The sequence below is a fragment of the Pseudomicrostroma glucosiphilum genome (genome assembly GCF_003144135.1).
Source record: "Pseudomicrostroma glucosiphilum strain MCA 4718 unplaced genomic scaffold BCV69scaffold_4, whole genome shotgun sequence".
NCBI lineage: Eukaryota > Fungi > Basidiomycota > Exobasidiomycetes > Microstromatales > Microstromataceae > Microstroma > Microstroma glucosiphilum.
In genome coordinates, this window is record NW_020289916.1 from 74,233 (window position 1) to 99,457 (window position 25,225).

The 25,225-nt window shown below is 56.1% G+C and overlaps 10 protein-coding genes across 10 annotated transcripts in view; 4 read left to right on the top strand and 6 right to left on the bottom strand.

Moving 5' to 3' along the window:
• Positions 1–9: 9 nt before the first annotated feature.
• On the bottom strand, positions 10–2,116 carry BCV69DRAFT_281628 (bacterial luciferase-like protein). The gene is made up of 3 exons (XM_025492047.1): positions 1,620–2,116; positions 1,160–1,529; positions 10–1,071 (listed from the first exon to the last, which is right to left on the bottom strand). Exons 1-3 carry the CDS (start codon positions 1,889–1,891, stop codon positions 58–60), a joined length of 1,656 nt encoding a protein of 551 aa, XP_025348853.1. The 5' UTR covers positions 1,892–2,116; the 3' UTR covers positions 10–57.
• A 533-nt stretch (positions 2,117–2,649) lies between these two features.
• BCV69DRAFT_152360 (hypothetical protein) lies at positions 2,650–7,259 on the bottom strand. Its single transcript, XM_025489360.1, has 2 exons — positions 5,962–7,259; positions 2,650–5,877 (listed from the first exon to the last, which is right to left on the bottom strand). Exons 1-2 carry the CDS (start codon positions 7,153–7,155, stop codon positions 2,785–2,787), a joined length of 4,287 nt encoding a protein of 1,428 aa, XP_025348854.1. The 5' UTR covers positions 7,156–7,259; the 3' UTR covers positions 2,650–2,784.
• Positions 7,260–9,537: 2,278 nt separating this feature from the next.
• Positions 9,538–13,491, bottom strand: BCV69DRAFT_246906 (hypothetical protein; the record flags this gene model as incomplete). The annotated part of the gene is made up of 3 exons (XM_025490232.1): positions 9,538–10,632; positions 10,678–11,630; positions 11,739–13,491. 3 exons carry the CDS (start codon positions 13,489–13,491, stop codon positions 9,538–9,540), a joined length of 3,801 nt encoding a protein of 1,266 aa, XP_025348855.1.
• A 224-nt stretch (positions 13,492–13,715) lies between these two features.
• On the top strand, positions 13,716–14,623 carry BCV69DRAFT_152393 (hypothetical protein). Its single transcript, XM_025489361.1, has one exon. It carries the CDS (start codon positions 14,029–14,031, stop codon positions 14,497–14,499), a length of 471 nt encoding a protein of 156 aa, XP_025348856.1. The 5' UTR covers positions 13,716–14,028; the 3' UTR covers positions 14,500–14,623.
• BCV69DRAFT_281632 (hypothetical protein) lies at positions 14,566–16,868 on the bottom strand. Its single transcript, XM_025492048.1, has 5 exons — positions 16,361–16,868; positions 16,136–16,262; positions 15,386–16,029; positions 15,229–15,298; positions 14,566–15,145 (listed from the first exon to the last, which is right to left on the bottom strand). The coding sequence occupies exons 1-5, from the start codon at positions 16,709–16,711 to the stop codon at positions 14,769–14,771; spliced, it is 1,569 nt and encodes a 522-aa protein (XP_025348857.1). The 5' UTR covers positions 16,712–16,868; the 3' UTR covers positions 14,566–14,768.
• Positions 16,869–17,588: 720 nt separating this feature from the next.
• Positions 17,589–19,790, top strand: BCV69DRAFT_311430 (hypothetical protein). Its single transcript, XM_025494862.1, has 3 exons — positions 17,589–18,132; positions 18,219–18,798; positions 18,873–19,790. The coding sequence occupies exons 1-3, from the start codon at positions 17,785–17,787 to the stop codon at positions 19,607–19,609; spliced, it is 1,665 nt and encodes a 554-aa protein (XP_025348858.1). The 5' UTR covers positions 17,589–17,784; the 3' UTR covers positions 19,610–19,790.
• Positions 19,769–21,021, bottom strand: BCV69DRAFT_268148 (Snf7-domain-containing protein; the record flags this gene model as incomplete). The annotated part of the gene is made up of 5 exons (XM_025490854.1): positions 20,733–21,021; positions 20,446–20,601; positions 20,116–20,337; positions 19,944–20,026; positions 19,769–19,847 (listed from the first exon to the last, which is right to left on the bottom strand). The coding sequence occupies exons 1-5, from the start codon at positions 20,910–20,912 to the stop codon at positions 19,769–19,771; spliced, it is 720 nt and encodes a 239-aa protein (XP_025348859.1). The 5' UTR covers positions 20,913–21,021.
• Positions 21,022–21,291: 270 nt separating this feature from the next.
• BCV69DRAFT_297920 (hypothetical protein) lies at positions 21,292–22,319 on the top strand (the record flags this gene model as incomplete). Its single annotated transcript, XM_025494166.1, has 3 exons — positions 21,292–21,628; positions 21,709–21,852; positions 21,946–22,319. The coding sequence occupies 3 exons, from the start codon at positions 21,292–21,294 to the stop codon at positions 22,317–22,319; spliced, it is 855 nt and encodes a 284-aa protein (XP_025348860.1).
• Positions 22,320–22,564: 245 nt separating this feature from the next.
• Positions 22,565–24,539, top strand: BCV69DRAFT_152582 (hypothetical protein). The gene has a single exon (XM_025489362.1). It carries the CDS (start codon positions 22,888–22,890, stop codon positions 24,406–24,408), a length of 1,521 nt encoding a protein of 506 aa, XP_025348861.1. The 5' UTR covers positions 22,565–22,887; the 3' UTR covers positions 24,409–24,539.
• Positions 24,540–24,714: 175 nt separating this feature from the next.
• Positions 24,715–25,225, bottom strand: part of BCV69DRAFT_281638 (mitochondrial carrier) — a 2,631-nt gene continuing 2,120 nt past the window's right edge. Inside the window, exon 3 of the mRNA XM_025492049.1 lies at positions 24,715–25,124. Within this exon, the coding sequence (XP_025348862.1) occupies positions 25,082–25,124 (43 nt within the window). The 3' untranslated portion in view covers positions 24,715–25,081. The remainder of the gene's footprint in view (positions 25,125–25,225) is intronic.

Sequence of the window (25,225 nt, forward strand, 5' to 3'; positions counted from 1 at the left end):
ATCACAATGGTGTAGAGCAATAAAAATTCGGTGACCTCGCTCTTCATTGCTGGCAAATCACACTTTCCTCTTCTTGGCCGCAGAGCCATTCGTTGCTTCTGCATCATGATCACTGCCATTCTTCTTGGTCCCATTCTCTTTCCCGGCAGCGCGATTCTCCCTGACAGCAGCCGGCTGATCCTTGACTCCTTTTGCCCAAGTGAAGCGACGGGCGTAGTGGTCGTCTCTGAGATGTCTCTGCCCCACTCCGTAAATCTTCTCTCTCGTGGTCAACCCAAGGATCTCATCGCTCCCGAATCCAGCAGGGGGCTGACGCCCTTCACCCTCCTCCGGACGGACCTTTTGCTCCGGCCAGCCTTCCCACCCGCCCTCCTTCGTGGCCGGGTAGTCCGCCCAGACCTTTCCCCTCGCCTGCAAGACGGGCACTACCAGCTCGATGAAGTCCACAAAGGTACCGGGCGCGATCGCATAGGCCAGATTGAAGCCATCCACGCCCGCCTCATCCACCCAAGCCTGCAGCTCATCAGCCACCGTCTCCGGTGAACCCACGATCGTGGGCCCCAAGCCACCGACCTTGATGAGATTGGCAACGGCTGATTTGGTCCATTTCTGCACGCCAGGGTCCTGCTGCGCAAAGCCCTCAATGGCAGACTTGATGGCATTGCTGTTCGCAGCCGCCGCGCCTCCCGCCGTACGCAGCTCCTCATCGTCTGCATATCCACTGAGGTCGAGGCCAGTCCAACCGCCAAAGAGGGCAAGCGCACCTTCTTCACTGCCGTGTGCGAGATAGTCGTCGTACTTCTCCCGCGCCTCGGCGTCCGTCCTCCCCACAACGGGACAAAGGAGGGCGAGGACCTTGAGGCTCTTTGGGTCTCTTCCTGCATCAGCTGCGGCCTGGCGAGCAGCTTGCACGCGACCTTTGGCTACTTGCACATTGTGCGCAGCGATAAAGACGACTTCAGCGTGCTTGCCTGCGAATGCTAGACCCGGACCGGAGGAGCCGGCTTGGAAGATCACTGGGGTGCGCTGCAGGGATGGCTCGCAGATGTGTGGGCCGGGCACTTGGTAGTTCTGAGCCAGCAGAAACAGGAGAAAAGCGACCTGTGGAGTCAGAACCGATTTACGCTTGCTCAACTTTCTTCTTGGCCCTCGTGCTCACCTCGCCTTCATGATTAATCTCCTTCACCCTCTCCGGATCAGTGAACACCTTCCTCTCAGCATCCACCTTGACAGCGTCCTCTGCCCAACTCCCTTCCCAAAGTTTATAAACCACATCCATATACTCATCTGCCACCTCGTATCTCCTAGCATGCAATTCTTGGTTCCTAGCACCATACTGACGAGCAGCACTGTCGAGGTAGCCGGTGACGACGTTCCAGCCTACGCGACCGTTGGTGAGATGGTCGAGGGTGGAGAAGCGACGCGCGAGAGTGTAGGGGTGCTCGTAGGAGGTGGTGGCTGTAATACCAAAGGAGAGGTGACGTGTGACGCTAGCCATGGCTGGAACGGTCAAAGAGGGGTCGATGAGACTGTGAAGAGCGGCGAAGGTGTCAGCAGTCATCTTCAGACCTCAGATCTAATTTGCCCGATATGACCTCGAGCTCTACGACGCAACTCACGGCACCTGCGCCCCACTCCTAACGGCCGCCTCTCCCGTCCCACCATACCTATCATAAATCCCCAACACGTCCGCCTGGAAAAGTCCATCAAACTTTCCCTTTTCGAGAAGGCGAGCAAGGTCAGTCCAGAAGGTGAGACGGTTATAGTGATGGGACTTGTCCTGAGGATGGGAGAAGAGGCCGGGGGATTGATGGCCTGAACAGCCCATGGCGAAGGCGTAGAGGAGGTAGCGATTGCTGTTGTTGGAGCTGGAGTCAGTAGTGGAAGGCATAGTGGCTGGCTGAGGGTGGGTGAGGGGATGGAGTAACAGGACCTGGTATGATGGTACGGAAGAAAGGGGACGTCCAATCGCCCGGCCAGGCAGCACTCGTCAATCCTCTCACTCCTGTCTTCCTTCTCCTCTCCTCTTCTCCATACTCAAAGCTCGTGCTCGGTGCACCTCTCCAGCCTCGTGCGTGGTACCATCAACTCCTCCTCCATTGTACCTCGCTTCCACCTTCCGCCCCCTCCATCTTCCACCATCTTTCATCAACTTTGCGTGACCGAGCCCTTCCGCACGGACCACTCCCGCGCTTTTCAATTCCGGTCCCGAACCCGCCGCCCTTCTTCGGCGAATTCTGACGGGAGAGGAGGATCCGGCCGTTAAAGATTAGGTAAGCTTCATCTCACCCTTCCTGCGATAAGGCGCACACATGAGAGAAGTTGGCTCAAGTGATCCGCTTCAGCCTTGAGAGTTTGAGTGTGAGTGTGAGTGTGAGTGAGAGACAAAGGTACAATTGATAAGTAACAGTCGACTGAGAGGAATGAGACAATGGAGACTATCAGAGGTGAAAAATTGAAGAGAAAGACACGGTCGGGATGAAGAAGGGGAGGCGGGGGAGGGTCGTTTGCCATCTACAGTGCCTCGAATGTGAGTTGGACTGGGAGCGCGAGTGTATGAGGAGATGAGAAGATACAGAGAAGTTGGACATGGCGAGGAAGATTATAGGCGTCTCAGAATTGTTGGCAGAAAGGGGGAGAAAGGGAAACGGGAGACGGGAGACGAAGGAGCTGATCACTTGATGAACTTGTGTGGATGGAAAGGGGGCCAAAAATTTACCAGAGACTTGGAAGAAAACGCATCGAATGCAGTGATGGGTCGTGCCTATGCTAGTCGCTCAACATCTATTGCACCATTGGCTGTGGCCGCGGGTAGACGACGACCCTACCGTCTCCGCCGCCTTTGCGCCGATTCATCGTCGCCTGCCTGATTGCAGTGAGCAAGTCGAGTTTCCTGAGTGGCTTGGAGCAGTAATCATCCATACCACTTGCCAGACACCTCTCCTTGTCACCCTTCATCGCGTGGGCAGTGAGAGCAATAATGGGTGTACGACCCGCCTTTGTCTCCTCTTCAAAGATGCGGATACTCTTGGTAGCCTCGATGCCGCTCATCACTGGCATGCTCACGTCCATCAAGACGACGTCGTACCGCCGGGCCATGACTGCCTCGACGGCCTGCTTGCCGTCCGAGACGGTCTGCACCTTGTGACCTTCGCGCTCTAGCATGCGCCGAGCAATGACGATGTTCACGCGATTGTCCTCGCAAAGGAGGATATCGTACACCTCTTCCTTGTTGCCCTCGGAGATGATGGCTGCTGATGACTCGAGGGAGGCCCATAGTGCATAGGACAGATCCGCCGGTGTGGTGGGAGTGTTGATGTACGAAGAGATACCGTGATCCAGGCAGTATGTCAAGTTGAGGGTTAGCATCGAGGGCGACACCAAATTGATGGGGATGTACCTCAGATGTTCCACTGTCCTCAGGTCCTCCACAACGGTGAGCGAGTCTGCAATGATGGCGTCGATTCTAGGCATCGCCTTGCTCTTCTGGAATGCCTCCTCAATGCTGTGCACCGTGAAGGGCTGCAGACCAAGCTCAATGAGCATCTTTTCGACTCCCGTCGAGTCGCGCAGCGTATCAAGGTAGAAGATATTCCGTCCAGCGAAGGTCTGCATCTTGTCCAAGACCTGATCCTTGCCCAAGTCATCGATCTTGACAACCATTGTGAAGAAGAAGTCGGAGCCGTGACCGAAGTTTGACCTCACCCAGAGGTCTCCGCCCATCAGGTTCACCAAACGTCTGGAGATGGACAGACCGAGACCTGTACCACCGTACTTCCTCGTCGTCGATCCATCCGCTTGGCAGAAGGTGTCGAAGATGACGTCGAGCTTGTCCTGCTTGATACCGATACCAGAGTCCGAAGCACAGAATTCCAGCATGGCCTCTGAGGGGGAAATCATCTTTGCAAGTGTACACTTCAAGGCGACACGGCCTCCAGCGTCGGTGAACTTGACTGCGTTACCAATCAGGTTGGTGATGATCTGCTTGAGCCTCAAAGCATCTCCCACAAGCGGGTCAGGCACATCAGGCGCCACCTCGTACATGAGGTTCAGCTTCTTCTGAGTTGCTCGTACAGACAAAGTCTTGAGGACGGAGAAGACGATCCCTCGCAGCGAGTAGGGGACCTCTTCCACATTCATTCTACCGGCTTCGATCTTGGAGATGTCTAGAATGTCATCGATGATCGCCAATAGATTGCTCGCCAGCGATGAGACCGTCACGAGGTTCTCCCTCTGACTACGGGAAAGTTCCGTCTCCAGTGTGAGCGCAGTCATACCGATGATACCGTTCATGGGCGTTCGAATCTCGTGCGACATGTTCGCCAAGAATTCCGACTTGGACCGGTTGGCCAGCTCAGCAGCCTCCCTTGCCGCCGTATTCTTCTGAATCGAGTCTCGCAAGCTGTACACCATCTGGTTGATCTTGGTCTTGAGAGAGTCCATCTCACCCGAAGCCTCGACTGTGACGAAGCGGGAGAAGTCGCCGTCGGTAGCAGCGGCTGTGATCTGAGCAAAGGCTCGCACTTGCGACGTGAGGTTGTTGGCCATGATGTTGACATTGTCGGTAATCTCGCCCCACTTGCCACGGATGTCCTTCTTCTGGGCTTGTGTGCCCAGCTTGCCCTCTGTGCCGACCTCGCGGGCGACTCGAGTCACTTCCGAGGCGAAGAAGGAGAGCTGGTCAATCATGTTGTTGATGGTGTCTACCAGGTCGAGGATCTCTCCTCTGACCTCAATGGTCACCTTCTGAGACAGATCACCGCGAGCAACGGCCGTCGTGGCATGCGCAATAGTTCTGACCTGCAGGGTCAAATTGGCTGCCATCGTGTTGACCGAGTCAGTCAGGTCCTTCCACGTCCCGCCGACGTTGAGGACAGTGGCCCGCCCGCCCAGCTTGCCCTCTGTTCCGACCTCCTTGGCTACTCGAGTGACTTCGGTGGAGAACGTCCGGAGAGACTCCACCATGTTGTTGACGGTGAGCTTCAGGTCCAAGAACTCTCCACTGACTTCAACATTGATCGTCTTGGACAAGTCTCCCTTGGCGACGGCAGTGGTGACAGTGGCAATACTCCTGACCTGAGTTGTCAAATTGCTGGCCATCATGTTGACCTGCTCCGTCAAGACTTGCCATTGGCCCTTGACGTCTTCAACATTGGCTTGACCGCCAAGCTTTCCCTGTGTTCCGACCTCGACCGAGACTCGAATGATCTCGTCAGACAGGCAGCGCAATTGCCTCACCATGTTGTTGACAGTGAGTTTCAGCTCAAGGATCTCGCCCTTGACATCGACTTCGATGAACTCGGTCAAGACGCCCTCGGCGACGCATTTGGTCACCCTTGCAATCTCTCGCACTTGAGAGGTGAGATTGTCGGCCATCTTGTTCACGTTTTCGGTGAGGTCCTTCCATGTGCCTTCGACGTTGGGCACATGAGCTTGTCCACCGAGCTTGCCGTAGGTTCCGACCTCCATGGACATCCTGACGACCTCGCTAGCAAAGATCCTCAGTTGATGCACCATCCGGTTGACGGTATCCTTCAGCTCTGCCATCTCTCCTTCGGCCTCGATGTCGATGGTCTTGGTCAAGTCACCCTTCGCAACCGCAGTGGTAACCAGGGCGACTCCCCGCACTTGCTCGGTCAAGTTCAGACACATCCGGTTGACATTGATGGTCAACTCTTCCCAGACACCCTGAACTCCAGGCACGTTGGCTTGACCTCCTAGTTGACCTCTAGAGCCGACTTCGCGGGATACTCTTGTGACTTCATCGGCGAATTTGCGGAGCTGGTCGACCATGACGTTGATGGTCAGCTTGAGGTCCAGGACCTCTCCATCTGCTTCAACGTCAATCTTCTTGGACAAATCACCACGGGCAACGGCCTGTTGGAAGTAGAAAGGGACGGCGGAAACTAAGCAAACTCATCTTTCGGCTCTCTCAGATCTAACCCGCGACCGCAAGCTCACCTTTGTGACCAAGGCAACTCCTCTGACTTGGGATGTGAGGTTGGCAGCCAGACGATTGACGACGTCCTTGAGCTCCTTCCACCTCCCCTCTACGCCCTCTACTTCTACCTGACCGCCAAGCTTACCCTCTGTGCCGACCTCTAGCGATACACGAGTGACTTCAGTAGCAAAGTTGGACAGACGATCCACCATCTGATTGATGATGTCTTTGAGCTCTACCATGACGGGACCTTGTACTGGCACCAGGATGTGCTGTGAAAGGTCTCCGAAAGCTACAGCCTTGCAGACTCGGGCAATGTCTTGCACCTGAGCCTTAAGCAGCCTCAGCTCCTCCTCTGCGCTAAGCCCCGTCTCCTCAGCGTTCCGCTCAATAGCCCTAATGACGCTCTCGGGTCCTGCATCTGGCTGCTCGGGTGTGAGAATCATCGGTCCATCTGTGCCCATCGCCAGTGGATAGGAAAGAGGGTACGAGGAGCTTTGCGGATGATCCTGAGAGATCGGGTAGGGGAAGGAGGTGAGGCTGGCGCGCCGAGAGGTATCCTTGACGGAGACTGCGCTGCTGCCCTGAAGGATGGGAGAGCGGGATGCTGGAGACGAAGGCAAGACGCCGCTGGAAGGGGAGAGAGACCTCTCGTAGGCAGCAGGATCAGCGCGAGCAATGGCCTGCAGTTGGTTTTCCGATCGCCATAGCCGCTCTACCAGGCGCCCGATATCGGCTTCGATCTGGTCTGTCCGCTTGTCCCCTCCCTCGTAGTGAAAGCGAGGCAGTGGGAGAGTCACTGTAGCTTCCGAAGAGCCTTGAGAAGCGTTTGCTGCTCCACTAGGGTGCGATGGTAGCGCAGTGGAAGAGGAAGAGGTAGAGGAGACTGAAGAGGCAGAGACGGCTGAGTTGCTTCGATCATGGCCGTTGGTAGCTGAAGTGCTGCCATTGTAGTCGCTCGAGGAGCTTTCAGCGGCATAAGTCGACTTGAGCGAGGGAGGAGGTGTACTGTGTACAAGAGTTTGTGTAATGAGGAGGAGATGGTCTATAAAGTTGGTCGGCAGAGAGGCGAGGTCTGGCAATGGTGATCGCGTTGTGCGCGAAAGTGTCGAGGAGGAGGAGCCAGATGACACCGATGAGATGGAGGATGAAAGCAAGCTTTGATCGCGACCATTGCTTGGCGCACCCAGAGTCGCGGCTGTAGCTGCTGCCATCTTCGTCTATCGGATAGAGCACTGGAAGTATGTGTGAGATGCTGAGATGTGATGTGACTTGACTTGCCCGGAGATGAAAGGCTCAAGCTTTCCGCGCCTTGTTCGAGGGGGCACAAGCCAGCTGGGAATTGTCGTTGTCCTCTGCTGGTGAGAGGGGGGATGCAATGGTGATTCCGCTCTGGCCAGCTACAGTGAATCACCTGTGAGCCTTATGTAGTAGGGATGGTGGTGAGTTTTAATGTGAGGAGGGTAGCTAGGGCGGGCCAAGGGAAGGGGATCGAGCTCCTGACCTCGCTGGATTGCTGCCGGGGTGGATTCCTTTCCGTTCGTGGGCGGGGCGTGGGTGGTGTGCGTGTGTGTGCTTGTGCGTGTGTGCCTTCGGAGAAGCGCGACGGCATCAGACGACGCCGGGCTGAAAGGGCTCGGCCCAAGGAAGCGGAAGGAGATGGCCCTGCTTCGCTTGCGACCTAAAGATAGAGAGAGAGAACAAGGCGGCTCAGCAGCCAATCCAAAGCAGAGCTCTGCAAGCCTACTTTGACGTTGATGACGGAGCTTAGTCTTTTGAGGGACAACTTCGGGCTGTGTGTGTAATTCCTCAGGGGCTGTTCCCTGCTTGATTTCCTTGGACTGGCCCGGTAGTGGTGGTTCCCAATGATCCAAGAGTGGTGGTACTTTCGGCGCGCAAGAGCTCGACGAAAGGTGTTCCAACAAATGCTTCAATAGTCTTGGTACGTCAGAGGTCAAGATGAAAGAAGGTGTAAGCTTTGAAAGACAGCAACAGTCCCAAGGAAGTCTGCCATTAGGGCGGACCGTCTAACCGCATCAAAGTAACCGTAGCACACGGACCGCTCGCACAGACAGTCGGAGACAAAAGGGCGTGTCAGACAGACAAAGCACTGCACATACCCCACCGAGACACAAACAACTGCAAGTAGAGGGAAAGGGAGCAGTCGGTTATGTCTACGGCCGGAAGTATACCTCTCTCAGTGTCGTGCTTGCTGCTGCTGCTGCTGCTGCTGCTGCTGCCGCCGCTGCCGTCACTGTAACTTTGCAAAGGCATGCCCCACCGCTCAACCGCACTCGAAGCTGGGCTGTACGGACCGAAGAGGCCGCGAACTTTTGACGCTTCGGCCAAAAGGCAAGGCAACGCGCGAGACAGAGACGCACGGTACAGTAGTATGGATTTGTGCTGCGCTGCGCTTCGGCTTCCACCCACCTACCTACCTTACCTCCGCCCTCGGAGCACAGGCTGGCACAAGAAGCAGAGGCAAGACATGGCATGGCATCCGTCGTACGGCACGGCAGGGAACGGCACATGACATGACATAGCATGACATAGCATAGCATAGCATCGCAACGGGCAGATTTGCCCGGGCAATCCTACTATCCTTGCAGCTGGAGCTGGAGCTGAGCACTCAAAGCAAGCTGTCAATCTTGGCACTTGGTTGGGTGCGGGCCCGTGCTAGGACCAAGAACCAAAAAACTCAAAGGCAAAAGGGCAAAGGACGGCGACGCAACTCCGACGACGGCAGACGAGAGACGAGAACGGAGCAAGCAAGCAAGCAAGGAAGCAAGGAAACCCCAAGCAACTCTCGGCCAATCGGCAAGACAATAAAACGCAGCCAGGCAAAACAAGCCGAGCGAAGCAACTCGACGCACGACATCACTAGGACCTACCCTCAACGTTGCTTCTCCAGTGGATTGGGGCGCTCAGCAGCTCGACACTCGACATTCGAACCTCGACTCTTGCTGAACACGAAGCGCTAAAAGACGCCGACTGCCGACTGCCGCCCGCTGTGTCCTGTCTCACTTTCTTCGGGGACTTTTTAAGACCTGTCCGTCCGTCCATCCGTCCGGCCAAGAGAGAGGGACGGGGGAGGGGGGGAATTCCCACTGGCGTATAGGCGAGGCGAGGTATGGAAGACGAGACGAGACGAGACGAGATGAGATGAGACAAGGCACGATGAGACGGAGTGAGATGAGACACAGATGTAAGTCTTCACACAAGACACCCACCCACCCACACACTCGCATGAGGCAAGCAAGAGTAGCAGACGAAGAAAGTGAGATCAAGATGAAATAAAAGTGCTTGTCCGTATTGCAATGATATGTGTGTGTGTGTGCGTTGAAACAGAAGAGATGGAAGATGAGAGAGGGGGATGCTTTAACTGGGGATTGACGATACAGCTACATACAAAGGTGGGGCCAGATTGACCAAATAGACAAATAAAGAAGGGGAGGCAAGGGATGATGTGAGGGCTGTCTAGAGTGTGCAATGACATGGTCTTGAGATGAAGCACAATGTCTGCAAACCGCATTCGCTGAAGTGCTCACCGCTCATCCACCCATATCGCCCGCCCCGTTCAATGGTGAGCAGCCGCACTACGATCCACCCCACTCAAAGCTCTCCATGCAAAGATTCACCTCACCCCTCTTGTCCCCCTTCCTACTCCTCGCCGGGTCCACATGCTTAACAGCGATTCTTCGGAGGAGATTGCTCAAGTTTCCCGGTCCACAACTGGCTACCAGTGTGCGACCTTGAGCATACTTGGTCTCATCACCGATGATCTGGTCTAGACGAGGATGACCCATGTGTGCCAATTCGGCAATGATGCGCAGGTCTTGCTCCTCCTCCTCGTCCAGATCAATCGCGCTGTCTAGACCTTCACCACCTCCACTTGGCCCCAAAGCACCGCCGTGATGTTCGCTCTCGGTGCCAAGGAGATGTGCACTGCTCCTTCTCGCAAAGGAGTCATAGACGTTGTGACCGAAGGGCGTCTGTATTCCAGAGTCAGACCACTCGCCGCCGTGACCGACGTTGGAAGGCAAGCTTCCGCGACGGGATCCGGGCGCTAGTGGATCGGGTGTGTGCGTGCCAGAGTTGGGAGTGTGCATACCAGAGTCCTGATTGTAAGGCGCAAGGAAGGAGCTATCCGCCCTCGGCGCCTGTGGTCTTCTGCTTCCACTCATAGGATAAAGCGATGCATCCGGCCTTGACCGACCTTGTTGACCTGGCTGGTTCTGCAGGAATGAGTGACCCGTCGAGGCACGGTGGTACATTGCATCTTGAGCGGCCATGGCCGCGGTGTTCCTGGCGGCCAACACGGCATCATGGGAGACTTCGGGGATCATTGCTTCGCTTCCACCTTTACTAGCTCGCCTACCCTTGCGCTTCAAGGTGAGCCTTTTGGTGTGAGCCCTGCGCAATTTACCTTCGTCTCTGATCCGCGTATTGATGGCCATCTCGTCCGCATCAGGCTCCACCATGTCGTCCTCGTCGAACTCGGTGAACTCATTGGGCTCCATCTCCATCTCCTCGGCCTCCCTGCCACCCACGTACGCAGGACGGTGATAGACGTTGCCTTGAGCATCTCGCCATGCCTCTGGCTCACCGCCAGACGGAGTAGCGGTTCCAGATCCATTGGGCGTGTGGAGTCCCGTCTGCGAAAGCTGCATCTGAGAACCGCCATAGGAACCCTGACCAGCATGGAGTAGATCGCCGAAGGAAGAGGTCTGAGGGACTCCCAAACTCGGGCGCTGATTACGCGGTCCTCCACTGCGAGCCATCTGGTTGTTGATGTGAGTGACGTAGAGATCCACCTGCAGTTGCTTGGGCGGAATCATCTCAATACACCTGCGCAGAGCAGATGCCACCCATTGTAGATGCGAGAACTCCCTGCAGACCCACACGAAGCGGATCCTCTGCACACTGAAATTCTTTCCACCTCGGTTGGTCTTCCCTGTTTCATTGACCTCTTTGAGGCAGGCACAGAGATGTTCCAGAACTGAGATGCCAAAGGAGATTCCCGAGCCACCACAGACCAGTAGGATGGTTGAATGGATACCCCAGCGAACGCGCTCCGTAGACCCGTACGCACCATCAACAATGGCTCGCACATGAACGCCGGTGGTAGTCTTGCCCAGTGTTCCCGAAACAGATCCGCGACCAGGCTGAGCGGCAGCTGTCACCTGACGATGGCGATGCTTCTTGACGTGCTCCCACAGCTTCAGGGTGAAGCCTTTGCGGGCACGAATGAGTAGTACCATGGTCCTCTCTTCACCTTTCACCTTGACCACGCCAGCTTCCAGATCCGAAGGTCCGCCCTTCTTTCTCCGGCTCGAGACATCGGGCATATGGGCGTCGTGAGCAGAAGCGATCGTGAAGGGATGAGACTGCCATCCGCTGATGCCAGGGATGTTTAGGTAGACCCACTGCCCCGGCTGCCACGACATTCGATTTGGCGTCCTCAAAGTCAGCCTGAGCGTCTTTCCAGGCAACACCTGAGCAAAGGCATAGCCAGGTTTGATGATGGCAGCAACATCTGCTGGCAAGGCTGGCCGCACCGGCCGCGCAACTGGTAGCGGCGGGGGGAACAAGGTTCCACTTGGCGGTGGCGCAAAGGTCTGGTCCGACAACTCGAAACCTTGCGGACGGACATTGTCGCCGTGATCACGAGAATGGGCGTAGTGATCTGCTGAGCTTGCCGGCCCACTGTCGTATGCCGTCGAGTCTCCAACGATACTGTCTTGTTGGCCATGACCGATGGATCTCATCGGAACATCATCGTAGTACATCTTCGAACCAAGATCCGTGCTGTCGTCATACGACGAGATGTTGGAGGTGAGAGGATCGACGCCATGGGCATACTTGTGCGGACTCGCGGAGTCTTCCTGAATATTCGACATCGGTCTAGCCGCATACTCCTTGATAAGCTCGCTCACAGGACCGTATCGCCGGCTGGGCCTCTTCCTGACCTTGTCTCCATCCTCGTCCAGATCCCACTCGTCCTCCTCGCCAGGCCCAAGCGTGGCTCGAGCACCAGCATTACCGGCCCGGATATAGTCTTGTTCAAGAGCGCTCGATTTGTCCAATGGATGAGAGTAGCCATTTGAACCCTTTGGGATTCCATGAGGGCCATTGTGGGAAGCGACACTGGGTTCGTACAGAGTGGCAGAGGATTGAGTATGGCCGCCCGTACTGTCTATTGTTCCACGATGGCGATGGCCACCCTGTGCCAGATGAGGAACATACTCCTGAGGGGCGGGGAACACATTCTTGAATTGGGCTTGGTTCTGAGGGGGCCCGTACTGAGGCCCTGGAAAGCCGCCCTTGACCATGCTGACGTCTTGCAAAGAGGGTGCAGAGGAGAGGGACTGCGCCTCGGGCTTCCGGCCAGCAAAGCCAATGCCATTGATGTAAGCAACCTTGAGAGCCCTGGTGATTCGTTCCGCGCCCCACCATGTGAGAGAGGCCCACATCCAACCAGCCAGAGGAGGGTGATGCAGTGCAGTCGCGACCATGAATCCAATCCCGCAGATGATGTGGCCTACGTAGAACCACTCATAGTAGTGGGTCCGAATGGGACCTATGGAAAGGATTGTGAGGAGCGTCAAGAAGCCCATTGCGACAAAAGCCCACCTGAACTTTGGCCAGAGGAAGATGAAACCCCAGATCTCCTCTCCATTGCGCTCGTCCAGCCTCAGCTGTACACTCCACGCTATGGTATGGGCGGAAGCGAACACCCAGACGAGCCTACCACCCCACTTGTGGAGGAATGACATCTTCTCAAAGGCGTACCTTCCAAAGAGCTTTGTGGACATGACTGCCCAGGGGACCTGCTTGAGTGCTAGAATCACCACAAATGGCGTGAGAGCATTGGTCATCAGGCCAAATCTACCACCCGAGGTCCACCAGGTGTGATAGGGCAGATTATAGTATGCAACGGTCGTGTCGAGCGGCACGTAATTGCCAATTCCCCATTGAGGAACATCTCGACGTGCTATTGATTTCATAGGAGCGGATGACCGCGAGGGCCAACTGGCAGCCATGTTGAACATTGACTCGTTTGGGTTGATGTAGTCTGCGCCGACTAGACTGAGTACCACGGGAATCGCCACCATGCAAGCCACGAGGAGGATCTTTCCGAAGCTGGGAAGTGAGAAGACGTATCGTTTCGCGGGCTTTGAGGGGCCCTTTGGACCCGCTGCAGCTGCTGATTTGCCCTCCTTCGACCACCTCTTTGTCGCTATCGCCTGCCGCACAGTCTGCTGAGGTTTCTTGCCAAGCTTTATCAATCTACCCTTTGGCGCGAATTTGGTCCAGTACGCGCCCACCCACGTCTGATCGCCAATTCCAGCATGGTGTATTGCACTTCCAAGCAAGAGCAAGCCCACTATTGTGAACCACATGATATAGGCATATCGATGCGATGGAGTGGAGAGCATGTGTGCACCTAGGTAATTGCCGATGTAGGCATACTTGAGGTCATCTTCCGTCTGACATGAGCCCGAGCAAGAGGAGCCCGAGTTGGTGGCAGGTGGAACGTAGACACTCATGACGGCAGAGGCAAGCTAGCGAGCTCTGGCGGTCTTGCAGTACGACTTGAGCCTAGCAGGACTTGCAGACACGGCCAGTGAGCGCGTACGGCGATAAGAGACCTGGTCCAGCCAAGGTGAGTAGGCGTATATGCGTGAGGACCGAGATATCCGAGCAGCAGTGAAACAGGTCTCTCTAACGCGTGTGATGTCTTGCGTAGCGTTTGTTGGATAGGAGCTTGTACAAATAGTGTCCGTGAGTGCGAGTCAGGTCAAAGAGAGACGCTTCCAAGAGAGAGTGAAGAAATACAGAGAATGACGAGGATGATTGACAAATGGAGGAAAGAGCAAGGAGACACGGAGGAAAGGCCCAAGAATGCGCCACTCGGGGATGGTCACACAGGCTCGATGGGTATGATGAGGACGAAACTGATGTTGATGAGGATGAGGAGGAGGACTGAAGACCTGCTAATGTAGGGATGGAGGCCGGAGCGTTTCGATATATATGACGAAGGGTGGGTGCGTATATGCTTCCCTCCGTGGCCTGCCTGCCTCTCCATGCATCATCCATTCGATGAGGAAATTGGCCTCACCCGCACACCCTGCCGAGACCAGACTGGCGCCTCCCGTCGGACTCCCGTCGGACTCTCGGTGCCAAGCCGAGGACCGAGCACCAGGCCTTGCTCGCTCGCTCCCACACCCACACAGCCAAGAAAATCGAGGCCGGGGAGGGGAAACAATCACTCGACGCCCAGACACAAACCACACAGACACACACACACACTCAAGAGGACAAGAAGCCAGAGCCAAGATGCCGAGGTCGCGCATCTACGCATCTACGCCTCTTTGCTGCCCCTGCCCTGCCCTGCCGAATATTGCATGGCCCTTTCGGCACATTTGCGCACTGCACCTGGCATCGGCCCCTGCATCAACTGCACCCTGCTGAATAGATGCCTTACGGGCGACACTGCCCGGCGAAATCGGCGCGGAGCAATCATCGGTACGTGGCACGAGGTGTCAGAGGGATGACAACAAGAGATCCGAACCAGATAGTACAGCTTGTCCCGGAAGTCCGGGTAAGCCGGCGTCTAGGATAGTTAGCAGCGATGCAATTTTCGGGCAAGACGATGAAACAGAAGGGATAGTGTGAGAATGACTGGTGTACGACTGGCTTCTAGCGAGGTCGAGGATCGTTCACATTGCGATAGAAGGGGTATCTCAATTCAGCGAGCGAAATGAAGGGAAACCAGACCTAGGCCACTTTGACCCAGTCTGGCATGAATGCCAAGCCCTCCGAGTCACCTCGGCCTCTTAACCGGGCTCGACATTCCTCCGAGGTCTTCCGACCCTGCAGCATCCATCTTGTTGGACCGCCGCTTCAAGGAGGCCAGCAACGGACCGGACCCTGGCGCTCCCCCATTCGCACCTTCGTAGTCGCCGCCGCCGCCGGCGTTGATGCCGCCGCTGCCGCCGCCGCCAGAAGACGAAGGGCTGGTGTTCAACGTGTCCACTCCACCTGAACCTGAGGTGGACCTGGGTGAGCGGCCGGTGCCAGAACGATTGAGTTCGTCTGAGCTTGCCTGGCCATTGGCGTGTGTCGTACTGCCATTTACGCCTAGTCCAGAGCGATTGCTCTGAGCAGAGCGGAAGTCTTCGGCCAAACGGTGTAGTGCGTCTGACGAGAGGATTGGGGGGCATATTAGTCAGCTCGATGTACCCATAGTACTGAAGGGTCCCGCCTTGCGAAAGTATACTCACTCAAGGGACCGAGGTCTTGCTGCGCTGCATAGTCCATCAGACTCCGAAGTTGACATACAGACTCGGTGATCTGGAAAGCCAACAAGGGATGTCAAGGTGAGCAGGAAGGTTCAGCATACATTCCAGACGTGCGCCACGGCCGCTCTGGCCTGCTCACCTCTAAGCATCTCATCGCCCGCAATGTGATCCCGTACTCGTTGACGGGCGCTTCTGGCAGCGTCATCCGATCCACGGGCACGACAAATCTACCGTCTGAATCTTGTTGATCATTATCGTCATCCCCTTTACCGGGAGGTAGTCCCCGTTGATTCTCCTCTCGATCCCTCTTCTCCCTCTTCACATCCCTCTTGAAAGCCTCTGATGAAGTGCCTCTTATCTTGGCTACGATGTCGTCTGGGATCGGTTGCTCTGTGATGCTTCGCGATATTCTTGCCTTGGGCACGAAGCTCTCTTGATCTGTAATGTGGAAATCTACGAATTGAAACTTCAGACTCGCCCCTCCAAGGGAGGTCCCAGCGGCTGCCGGCTCGGAAGTGAGTGCAGCTCGAAGCAGGCCAGAATGAACTACCATCCAGCCAGTCTCGTATTCTAAGCTCATTCTCGCTCGATTGACTTGCACGAAGTGGGTGGTGCGAGCATTGGGAAGTCCATTGACCGCGCGCTTCGTTTCGGGAGGGTTGGGTATGGATCTGAGTGAGTGTGGAGGGTACTCCTTGGCTTGTGAGAGTACCATGTTACGACTTTCGACGCCACTGAGGTAGATTGTATGCAGGTAGCGAGCCAGAGCAGGCACGGGCAACTCTGAAGACCGGGGAACACAGTGAGTTCGCTGCATCAGTGGGCAAATCTCGACGTTGACTGTCGGCCTGCAATGTCGCTGCCAGTCTCCGTCTCTCGGCTCACTCACCAAAGGCCCGTTGCTCCCCGGCTTGAGGATTCCAAAACACTTGCCTGAAGTAGCCATCCGAGACGAAGAACTCCCGTACAAATCTACGCCAGTATTCAAGATGTTTCACCTCAAGCTCATTGACAGCCTGTGGGAGTCGCGTATGTCAGCTGAGGATACTAGCAACCCTGCACTATCGCTTCTCGGCATCTGCTGTGCTTCTCAGCTGCCGGCCTTGGGACTCACTCCTTTGCCTACCATGGCATCGTACAGCTGCATCAACCTCAGTATAGAGGCTCCGGGAGGATAGAGCGAGCCTAGATTGGCGGCAGCAGGTGGGACCGCCGGTGTCGACTGAGGAAAGGAGTGTCCGGACGCAGATGACGGGGTCGTACTGCCGCCTGGAAACAGTGCTCCCGCGCCAGCGGGAGCGACGGGAGCACTTGCCGAAAGTCCTAGTCCAACGCCATTGGCATTATGCTGTTGGTAGTTGGAAGGTCCACTGGCTTGTTGCTGCTGCTGTTGCTGCTGTTGCTGCAGGTAAGGCGACGAATTGTACGCGTGAGAGGACCCCGCTGGGGGAGGCATCATGGACATGACGGTGACAAGAGAAGGGATGGGGAACGCGTCATGGGCAAGCCTACAGACACTACGAGGAACGTATCAAGTGGAGTGCGAGTACACCTTTTGATAGGGACGTCTAGCCAGCAAAGTCTGATGATCTAGGCTGCGATTGCGGCGGGGGAAGGAAGGGGGTGGGTGGGGAAAGGCAGTCGAGCCTATGCGGCCCTCCAACGGAAAGAAGGCCGGCGTCTCGCAGTGGCCAACGCCAGGCAGACAGCGCTCAAGCTCCGCTCGGCACACGTCAAGGCGACACAGGCGCGATGCACCCCACCAAGGAAGGGACACCTTCAGCTACCCGGCCCTTTGAGTGATCTTCCTCGACCAATCTTCAGTCCGAAGCGACGACTGAGACGATGTCCCTCGCTCAGAAGACCCACACACCAATGCATCGTGACAGAGACTGGGCCTTTGTGGGGATGACCGTGGGAGGACGCAGCGTGTAGTCGTCGGACTGCTGGCGCAGTGTCCCCGATTAGGTTTCTCTCCGTATGTAGGATGTACACAGCTCAGCCACCCTTTCAGGTTGTACCACTTGTCGAGTGTGGGGCGCCTGGCCGGTCAGCGGAGGACGAGGAACAGCAAGCCATTAGCTCAGGCACAGGTCAACTTTGATGTACGCTCAAGTGTCTAGCCGACTGCGACTGCTGAATTCGCACCCTTTGCGACGCAATACGGCCCTCGTCTCGCACGAGAGCGCCTTTCACTGAGTGTAGAGCGCAGGCGATGGGAAACCCTTCCTTGGCGACGTACTGTGCCTGCCTGGCTGCTGCCGAGGTGCGGGGTGGTGCCTTGTGCGTCTTCGGCCCCGCTCGCCTAGACTAGCGGCCGGCTTATGTCCGCCCGGGTCCAGGAACAGGCAGAAGCCACAGAAGACGCACGAGCCTACCTGCGTCTAGCCTAAGCAAATCGTTTCTTCCGGACCGCTCCACTGAGCGTACGTCTTTCCTTTGTATTTTATTGGCTCGTCAGGCTATATCGCCTTCTTGGAGCGACGTCGGTCCTTAGTATTGCTACCACTTTCCTTTGGAGCCAGCTCCATCATTATCATGGCACGGCCGTCCTCCCCTTCTCGTCCTGCGACGGAGGCGACGCCGCTTCTGCCTCCCGCAACGCAGGAGACTTCCTTCTCGACTCCCTCTACTCCCTCGACATCCACTCGGCAAATCTCACCCGATCTAGTGCGGGGCATACTCATGATGCTCATGGCCATGGATCACACTTCCGCTAATCTCGGGGCCTACCCGCACGGAACCGGCACTGTCAGCGAGAGTCCAACCACGCCCATTACTAGATTTAGTGATCCATTTCCGTACGTTCTCAGAACTAGCACTCATCTTTGTGCTGGCGGATTCGCTATGTTGATGGGGATGGGAGTGGTCTACTTTGCAGAAAGCGTGAGTTCGGAAATGGCCAATGGGATGGGACTCCCCTCTATGCCAGTGAAGCTCAGGCTGACCCCATCCGTTTCGTGATCGCTCAGCGGAAGCAACAGATGTTGTCACCCTGGCAGCAGATCAAGCACTACGCAGTACGAGCCATCGCCATCCTCGTCGTGAACACTCTCTCGTGCCACCTCACTAGTATCATTAGTATGGGCCCCCACATCTGGCTATTCAACATCGTGCTCCCTGCTCTGGCTCTGGATTATTTCCTGGCCGGTGTGCTGTACACGGGCATCATCTACTACCTGGAGCCTGCTTTGAGGAGCTCTTTGGATGGACAGGTGAAGCAGTCGGCGTCTCGGCAACGAGAAGGAGAGGTGCAGCAGCACGTGTCCAACGACGCTCCGTCGGCCTCGACTATGAAGACACACAGCATAGTCAACATCTTGTTGCTGATACTCTCCGCAGTAGTGCTGTGGATGAACGTCTGGACATCTCCCAACGAAGGTCAATGTGACAAGGCCGTATCTCCAATGACCATAGGTGGCTCCCCGGCAGTGGAGACCATACTGGGTCTCTCGTCTATGCCTGAACAAGCTTCATTCGCGGCATTGACCGCAGACCCTGGTCATTGTTCGTCTATGGGAAGCGCATTGTGGTGGCTTCTCTTCCAGAGTGGTAAGTCAAAGATTGAGTAATGACCCGTGCTCGAGACTGCAGGTGCTGAACAACTCCCTTCTCGTGCTCTGTAGTCACTTGCCTTGACCTAGGCATCGTTTCAGTGTTCCCTCCCGTTGGCTGGCTCTCCTTTACCATCTTCGGACTGATCTATGGTCGGATGCTTCTATCACCAGCGCGCAAGACCTCTACTGCTTTCCGAGCCTCAACCATCAATCTTGCCTTTACTATCTTCTTTTCTCTCCTCTTCGTCTCCACCAGACTGCTACAGTATGGCAATCTCTCCACGGACTGTATCAACACACAACACGACGCCTCACAATCCTCTGCCTCGGCTAATCAGTACCTCACTTCCTGGAGGGCCTTCTTCTACATCGTCAAGTATCCCCCATCACCAGCATACGCCTTCTTCTCTCTAGCAGGCAACTTCCTCCTCCTCTACCTCTTCTCCATCATCCTCTCCACCAGCTCCACCTCTCCCCTAGCAGGAGTAGGCACGTGCCTCTCCTCTCCACTCAACCCACTACTGGTATACGGCACCAACCCCCTCTTCTTCTACGGCGCGCACTTCTGGGCAATCAAGATCGTCTCTCTCATCCTTCCACACCTGCCCTTCAAGGGTACCAAGCCCACACTGGACGACCCGAACAAACCTGGAGGAGGCTGGAATCGCCCAAGACCACATGTTGGGCTTGGCTGGCTTTACTGGACTTCAGTGGGGGTGGTGCTGGTGAGCATGTACTTTGCGTGTTTGAAGTATGGACAATTCAAGAGGACCAGGGGGAGGGAGAGCGTGTGGCGCTTCCTGTAGTGGAGAAGGTGGACTGAGTCACGTAAGGGGAGGTCTTCTCACTCACAGACGTGTGGCCAGTCTGCTTCTTCTCAACAATGTGTATAGCATAACGTGACAATGAACGGACAGTCTGTAACAAACGAGCCAGTGTGAGAGCGACAGGTAATACCGCCCTCCTCAATCCCTCCTCAGCATGTCCAATCTAGCCTGCAAAGCATCTTCATCGCTCGTTCCACCCCCACCAGCACCACCGACACTTCCCGTCGGTCGATGTGATGTAGGAGCTGGTACACCGCCAGATGGGGGTGCTCCTGGCCCTCCTCCAGGCTTGCTTGAAGCAGAGGGACCAGACCCGGCGCCCATCTCCTCGCCGATGGCGACTCGCTGCGGAGCTGCTATAGGGTCATTGAGTGATGCTGTGGGTGCCTCGCCGAGCTAGAAAGGGCAAAGTGAGGAAAGCGGACGGTAAGGAAGGGCTTCACCAGGCTTGCTCTCGACCTCATCACGATCTCTTCCCTACTCACGCTCTGACTCAGATCAACACCAATACTATCCAAGACCTCCTTGAGGATCGCATCTCCTTCTTCTTCCTCACCGATCCCGTCTGCCTCGTCGTCCATTGCCTGATCGACGGCATCGCTCATCATCTCCTCCTTCATGTCCATCACCTCGCTCTCTCTCTCAAATTCACGCATGATCCGTTGTACCTGTGGGAGATTCATTGAGCGATTCATCATGCCCATTGCCTTTTGATCGTAGCATGCGCAAGTGGCGAAAAGGGGGTAATGGGAAGAGGTTAAGCTCATCTGAGAGATGTCGCCGACTGTCACTCATGCTCGACTAGCCGTACTCACCTTTGTAGCACCCTTCATTGCCTCTCCCATCTGCTGATTACTCCTCAGCGTCTGTATCCTGAGCGAGACGGCCTGCAGCTGTGTTTTCATCTGGTAGAATTTCTGTATGTGCTTTCTTGTCCTTACGAGATCCTTTGCTTGGATCTTGCAGGCGGACTGGGATGGGGGGAGCCGAGCGAGAGGAGAGGAGAGGAGAGGAGAGGAGGTAAGGGGAGAGATAGTGTGAGCCTCCCCGGACTCCTCAGTGACCTCGCCTGGTCATGCTCCCCATCTCCTCTAGCACTCACCATCTGTCCCTGCTTTGCATTCTGTCTAATCTCTGCCACTAGCTTCTTCTCCTGCTGCTCCAGCTTGGTCCTCTCGCGATCCAGCTCCCTCTGTGCCTTCTGTAGGGCGCGCTGATGCTGACGGAGCTTCTCGGCGGGCGTCTTGCGAGTGCCGAAGAGGGTGTTGATGATAGAGGACATTCTTTGTGAGGATAGAGTGGGTACGGAGGAGTGTATGGAGGGGGACGAGGGGGAAAGGATGCGGCTGAGGTAGCGGTAGCGGATGGGATGTACGGGGTGGGAGGTGTTGGTTACTGCGACCCCGGATCGGGAGGGAGCGACGCCCGGTGCCCTTGGCTCAGCGAGTGTGGAGCAGAGACGCGGGCCAAGAGCGGAAAGGGAGCCGAGGCGCAGAAAGCAGAAGCAAAGGCAGAAGAAAGCGATGCTCTTCGCAGCTCAAGGCAGCAAAGACGCAGGCGAAAAGAGAAGAGTATCATCAAGGACTGCTATTCGTCAAGGGCGCATACACTCAGATCTGCTCAGGAAGACATCCAGGTCAGAAGCTCAGGCTCAGGCAATCATGGTGTCCTTCTTTTCATCGTCTAAGGGAGCTGCGCCCCAGGACGATCAGAGCCAGCCTGGACCTTCGAAGATCAGCCCACCTTCGCAGTCCCCACCTACAGCTGCGCCTGCTCCTCCCATGAGTCGGCAGACTGCAAGTACCAGCAACTCATCCCTGTATGCCTCCATGGAGGACTCGGCTTTGGTCGTACTCACACGCACGGCCGCATTTACAGCAGGAGGTGGACTTCTAGGCTCGGCCGTAGGCATTATGAGGGCAGAGGCCAACGTCCCGCCCATTCTCCTCGCGGTCAGGGGAGCTCGATCCACCTTCCTCTTCGCAGGGCCTTTCTATGGTGCGTCTGATGGCGAAGTCGGAGTTGATCACCGCTGGGTAGAAGCTGATTCGATCTCTTGCTCCCTTACCTCTGGGCAGCCGTGAGAGAATACATTCTCAACCCTTTATGGGCGACCTATCTACCTCCAGCAGAAGGACAGCGGCGGTCGCCCCATTTCAAGGACCTAGGCACAAGTCCCCTCGCTGGAGGGATCGTCGGACTGATCACAGCGCTGATTACACGTGAGATTCAAAGCTGGATGCGATGTGACAAATCTTGGCACTGCCATACTTAACTGACCGAGCGCCTATTGCCCTGCCACCATCGTGCTACAGGTCGGGGTGCTCAAGTCGCGCAAGCCACAGCTCTGTATGCCGCGATCTGCTTCTCTGGACAAGTAGTGGGCAACGAGCTCAACGTCTTGCGGCTGAGACAGGTTGCCAAGGGCGAGGAGAGGGAGCGCGAACAAGTGGAGAACGGCGCAAGGGACAGCGTCAGAGATGGCCCCCTCATTCGAGGCTTTGCATTCAAGGAAAGGGAGACCGACTCTTTCCCCAAGGAGAAGGCGGACAACGAGACTTTCTTCGGCAAGTTCTTCTCCTCGATACCGAGAGTCGCAAAAATCTCTGACGAGGAGTACATCAGCAAGTTGGAGGAACGGAGGAAAGAGCTGGAAGAGGAACTCAAGGCAGTCGAACAAGAGGCCTGAACGATGCTGTTGCCTACCTCAGCGCAGGTGCAGCGATGGGTTCTTCTGACTCTGGAGCCAAGGGTTTCAGACACGACGCGTCGGAAGCATTTCCGTACGCGGAGGCAGCGATTCGCCTCCGCGTCTTTGCGCCTCTGCGCCCGTACCACGTCGCGCGAGCGGAGGGATCACTCGTAGCCGGACGTCACTGTTCGCAGCATTAGCATCCGGGCTGCTACAATGATCGTGTTGCACTAGCAGGAAGCATCAGTCGATCCGGAAGCTATCCTGGAGGCACAGGCTCTGTGGACTTCAAGTCGGAAGCATTGCAATGATCGGAAGCAATGCGAGGGCCGGAAGCTATTCGCCCCGCCTACGCGCCCAGGGGTGTTTCAGTGCCGTCAGCCACTGAGACACCATAATGGCGGTGAGATACAAAAGACGACCGCCGTTCGAGTATCTTGCCTTCGAACCTCAACATTCACCAGCATCACTACCGCTGTTGAAGTCCAAAGACCCACCTACCTAACCCAACCTTCAAACAACACCCGCCTTACCTCTGCCTCACCCGCAGCCTCATCCCCACAAGATGACTTCCACCACCACGCAGATGGATCCAAACCTCCTTGCTCTGGCTCGGTTCTGTCAGCAAAGGGAACCGTGCGACGCCATGAGGATGTATGCTAATGCACCTGCCACCGACGAGCTCCTCCGGCCTCGAGCACCTCCATCTCAGGAAACCATCGAGCTCGAGCATGAGCATGCCATCACACTCGGGCGTGCCATCGAGTCGCACTGCACCCCAAATGGAGTCCCACAAGAAGAGCAGAAGAAGAAGAAAAGCCGACTCGCTCGCACTTTCCGGTTCATCACTGTGCTGCTCCTCTGCAAGAAGAAGCGAACCAGCCAGGCTGCTACCCAGGATCCGGCCCAGAATCCTCCCGTGCTCGCCCCTATCGAGGTTTCCGAGGAGTCCCTGGTAGCTAGCTTCGAGTGCACCGTCTTCCCGGCACAGCATGAGGATCACTCGATGCCTGCTATGCCTCACTCCCCCAGCTCCTCTGCCACGCAAGACGAGCATGGCTACTTCAGTGACCAGAACAAGCTGCCTACTACCTCTTCGGTCATCTCCAGGAACCTAGAGTGCCCACACCGCCTTGAGAGCCAGGACAGCCTGCCCGAAGACTCCCCCCTTGGACTTCTCTGCCGACAGCTCAGCACCGAGAACATGGATGCCCTCCAGGCGCAGCCTCAGAACCAGCCCCAGCCCCAGCCTGCTCTTGGCAAATGCACTTCCGACGGCGACGTTCTCGAAGCACTCAACAAGCGCGCAGAGGAGCTTTCCCTGCCCTGGTCCTACGTCTACTCTGAAGGAGGAGATCTGATCCGACGACCTGCCATTAGGCGCCAGCGTCGAGTCGGGCGCGCACAGGCACAGGCTGCTACCCACCACCAGCTGCCAGACACGCTGAGCACCGACACTCCCATCCCCATCATTACCTTGACCAAGCCTGTCGAGGAGAGAAACGATGTCGTAGCGCGCACCCTTGTGCTTTTCGACCCCACCATCGAGGCAGACCTGCCCTTGTCTTCTTCCTCCTCCTCTGTGGAACTCTCCTCTGGACCTTCCTCTGGAGATTCCAGCTCCTCTGGTTCAGTCTACTCCAACGAAGCCGAATTCGGTGAGGATGATGCCGACGTCGAGCCCTTCCACATTGAAGACGAGCATGAGCACCAGCACCAGCACGAAGCAGAGCAGCCCACTGAGCAGTGTGCCCACACGGAAGAGCACACAGGCGAGCTCCCTCCCCCTCCCCTCTACCTCTGGGACTGGCGCATCGAATCGCACTCGGCCTTCCCTTCACGCTTCAACGTCGACTCCGTCACTGCCGCCAACGTCGACGCTGCCCACTTGGCGCTCGGCGCGGGCCGCGAAGCAGCTGTCCCTGTAGCCGAGGAAGTAGACGCAGGCTTCGACTCGGGATTCGAGGCGGATGCGGATAGCAGTAGCGATGCTACCGTCACGCCTGCTTCCCTGGGTCGATTGGCCCCTCGGAGGAACTTGGGAAGCTGGTTCACAGAGGTCTTCACTCGCAGGTTCTGGTGGTGATCACGCAGGGGGAGAAGAAAAGTAAGAAGAAAGGACAAGGAAATCAAAATCAGGAAGGAAGGAAGGAAAGCCAAAGGAGGGAGAAGGAAAGTGAAAGTGAAAGTAGGGAAAGGGAGAAAAAAGGGAGAGAGAGAAGGTGTGCTATCGTCTTTCAGTCTGTGTCTCTACTTCTATCCAACAATAAATGTCTTCAACAACCAACTCTTGCCTGCTTGCTTCCCTCTCCCGGAGTAGTGCTTGAGCAGGACGAGTATTGGCAGCATGTCAAAGTGGGGAGGGCCAATGGTGCATCACACTGTCTTCATAGCGTCTCATGTTGTAATGTATTGCATTCCTCAGAGGACATATTTGGAGTATTGCACAAGAAAAGGAAAAGGCAAGATGAGAAAGAAGGAAGAAGAAGAAGACGATGAAGTGGAGACTTCATCCAGTCTAGTCTAGTCTACGATGAAATTCGAATTAAAGAGGGGTACGGTGACGCATTGCGGAGGAGGAGCAACAGAGCCTGTATGAGGACAGAAGGGGGGTAGCAGCCAGAATAGGCTGTATCCTGTCATGTCATGTCATGCTTGATAGACCAAGAGGAGCAGGGAATCGCCGAGGGCTATGACCCCTTCTCTCCCCCATCTAGTGCCTTCGCCATTGAGAAAGGTCCGGGAGGAGGAGGGGGACTTCAGATGTCCATCTGCCGTTTCATACCGAGCCAGACGGCGAAGCTGCAAAGAGATCGAATCGAGCAAAAAGAGAGTCAGTAAGAAGGAAAAGTATCAGCCTACATCAATCCTCATCAATCAATCACGCCCTACTTCTTTCGCCC

Excerpts from the sequence above, each read along its gene's own strand:
- BCV69DRAFT_281628 (XM_025492047.1), bottom strand. The coding sequence starts at position 1,891 with ATGCCTTCCACTACTGACTCCAGCTCCAACAACAGCAATCGCTACCTC. Across the intron at positions 1,530-1,619 it reads AGGAGTGGGGCGCAGGTGCC|TCTCATCGACCCCTCTTTGA; the intron begins GTGAGTTGCGTC and ends CGCTCTTCACAG. Across the intron at positions 1,072-1,159 it reads AGATTAATCATGAAGGCGAG|AACTACCAAGTGCCCGGCCC; the intron begins GTGAGCACGAGG and ends CTGCTGGCTCAG.
- BCV69DRAFT_152360 (XM_025489360.1), bottom strand. The coding sequence starts at position 7,155 with ATGGCAGCAGCTACAGCCGCGACTCTGGGTGCGCCAAGCAATGGTCGC. Across the intron at positions 5,878-5,961 it reads GAGTTGCCTTGGTCACAAAG|GCCGTTGCCCGTGGTGATTT; the intron begins GTGAGCTTGCGG and ends TACTTCCAACAG.
- BCV69DRAFT_152393 (XM_025489361.1), top strand. The coding sequence starts at position 14,029 with ATGCATCATCCATTCGATGAGGAAATTGGCCTCACCCGCACACCCTGC.
- BCV69DRAFT_281632 (XM_025492048.1), bottom strand. The coding sequence starts at position 16,711 with ATGTCCATGATGCCTCCCCCAGCGGGGTCCTCTCACGCGTACAATTCG. Across the intron at positions 15,299-15,385 it reads GGGCGATGAGATGCTTAGAG|ATCACCGAGTCTGTATGTCA; the intron begins GTGAGCAGGCCA and ends TTGGCTTTCCAG. Across the intron at positions 15,146-15,228 it reads GCAAGACCTCGGTCCCTTGA|ACGCACTACACCGTTTGGCC; the intron begins GTGAGTATACTT and ends TCCTCTCGTCAG.
- BCV69DRAFT_311430 (XM_025494862.1), top strand. The coding sequence starts at position 17,785 with ATGGCACGGCCGTCCTCCCCTTCTCGTCCTGCGACGGAGGCGACGCCG. Across the intron at positions 18,133-18,218 it reads TGGTCTACTTTGCAGAAAGC|CGGAAGCAACAGATGTTGTC; the intron begins GTGAGTTCGGAA and ends GTGATCGCTCAG. Across the intron at positions 18,799-18,872 it reads GTGGCTTCTCTTCCAGAGTG|TCACTTGCCTTGACCTAGGC; the intron begins GTAAGTCAAAGA and ends CGTGCTCTGTAG.
- BCV69DRAFT_152582 (XM_025489362.1), top strand. The coding sequence starts at position 22,888 with ATGACTTCCACCACCACGCAGATGGATCCAAACCTCCTTGCTCTGGCT.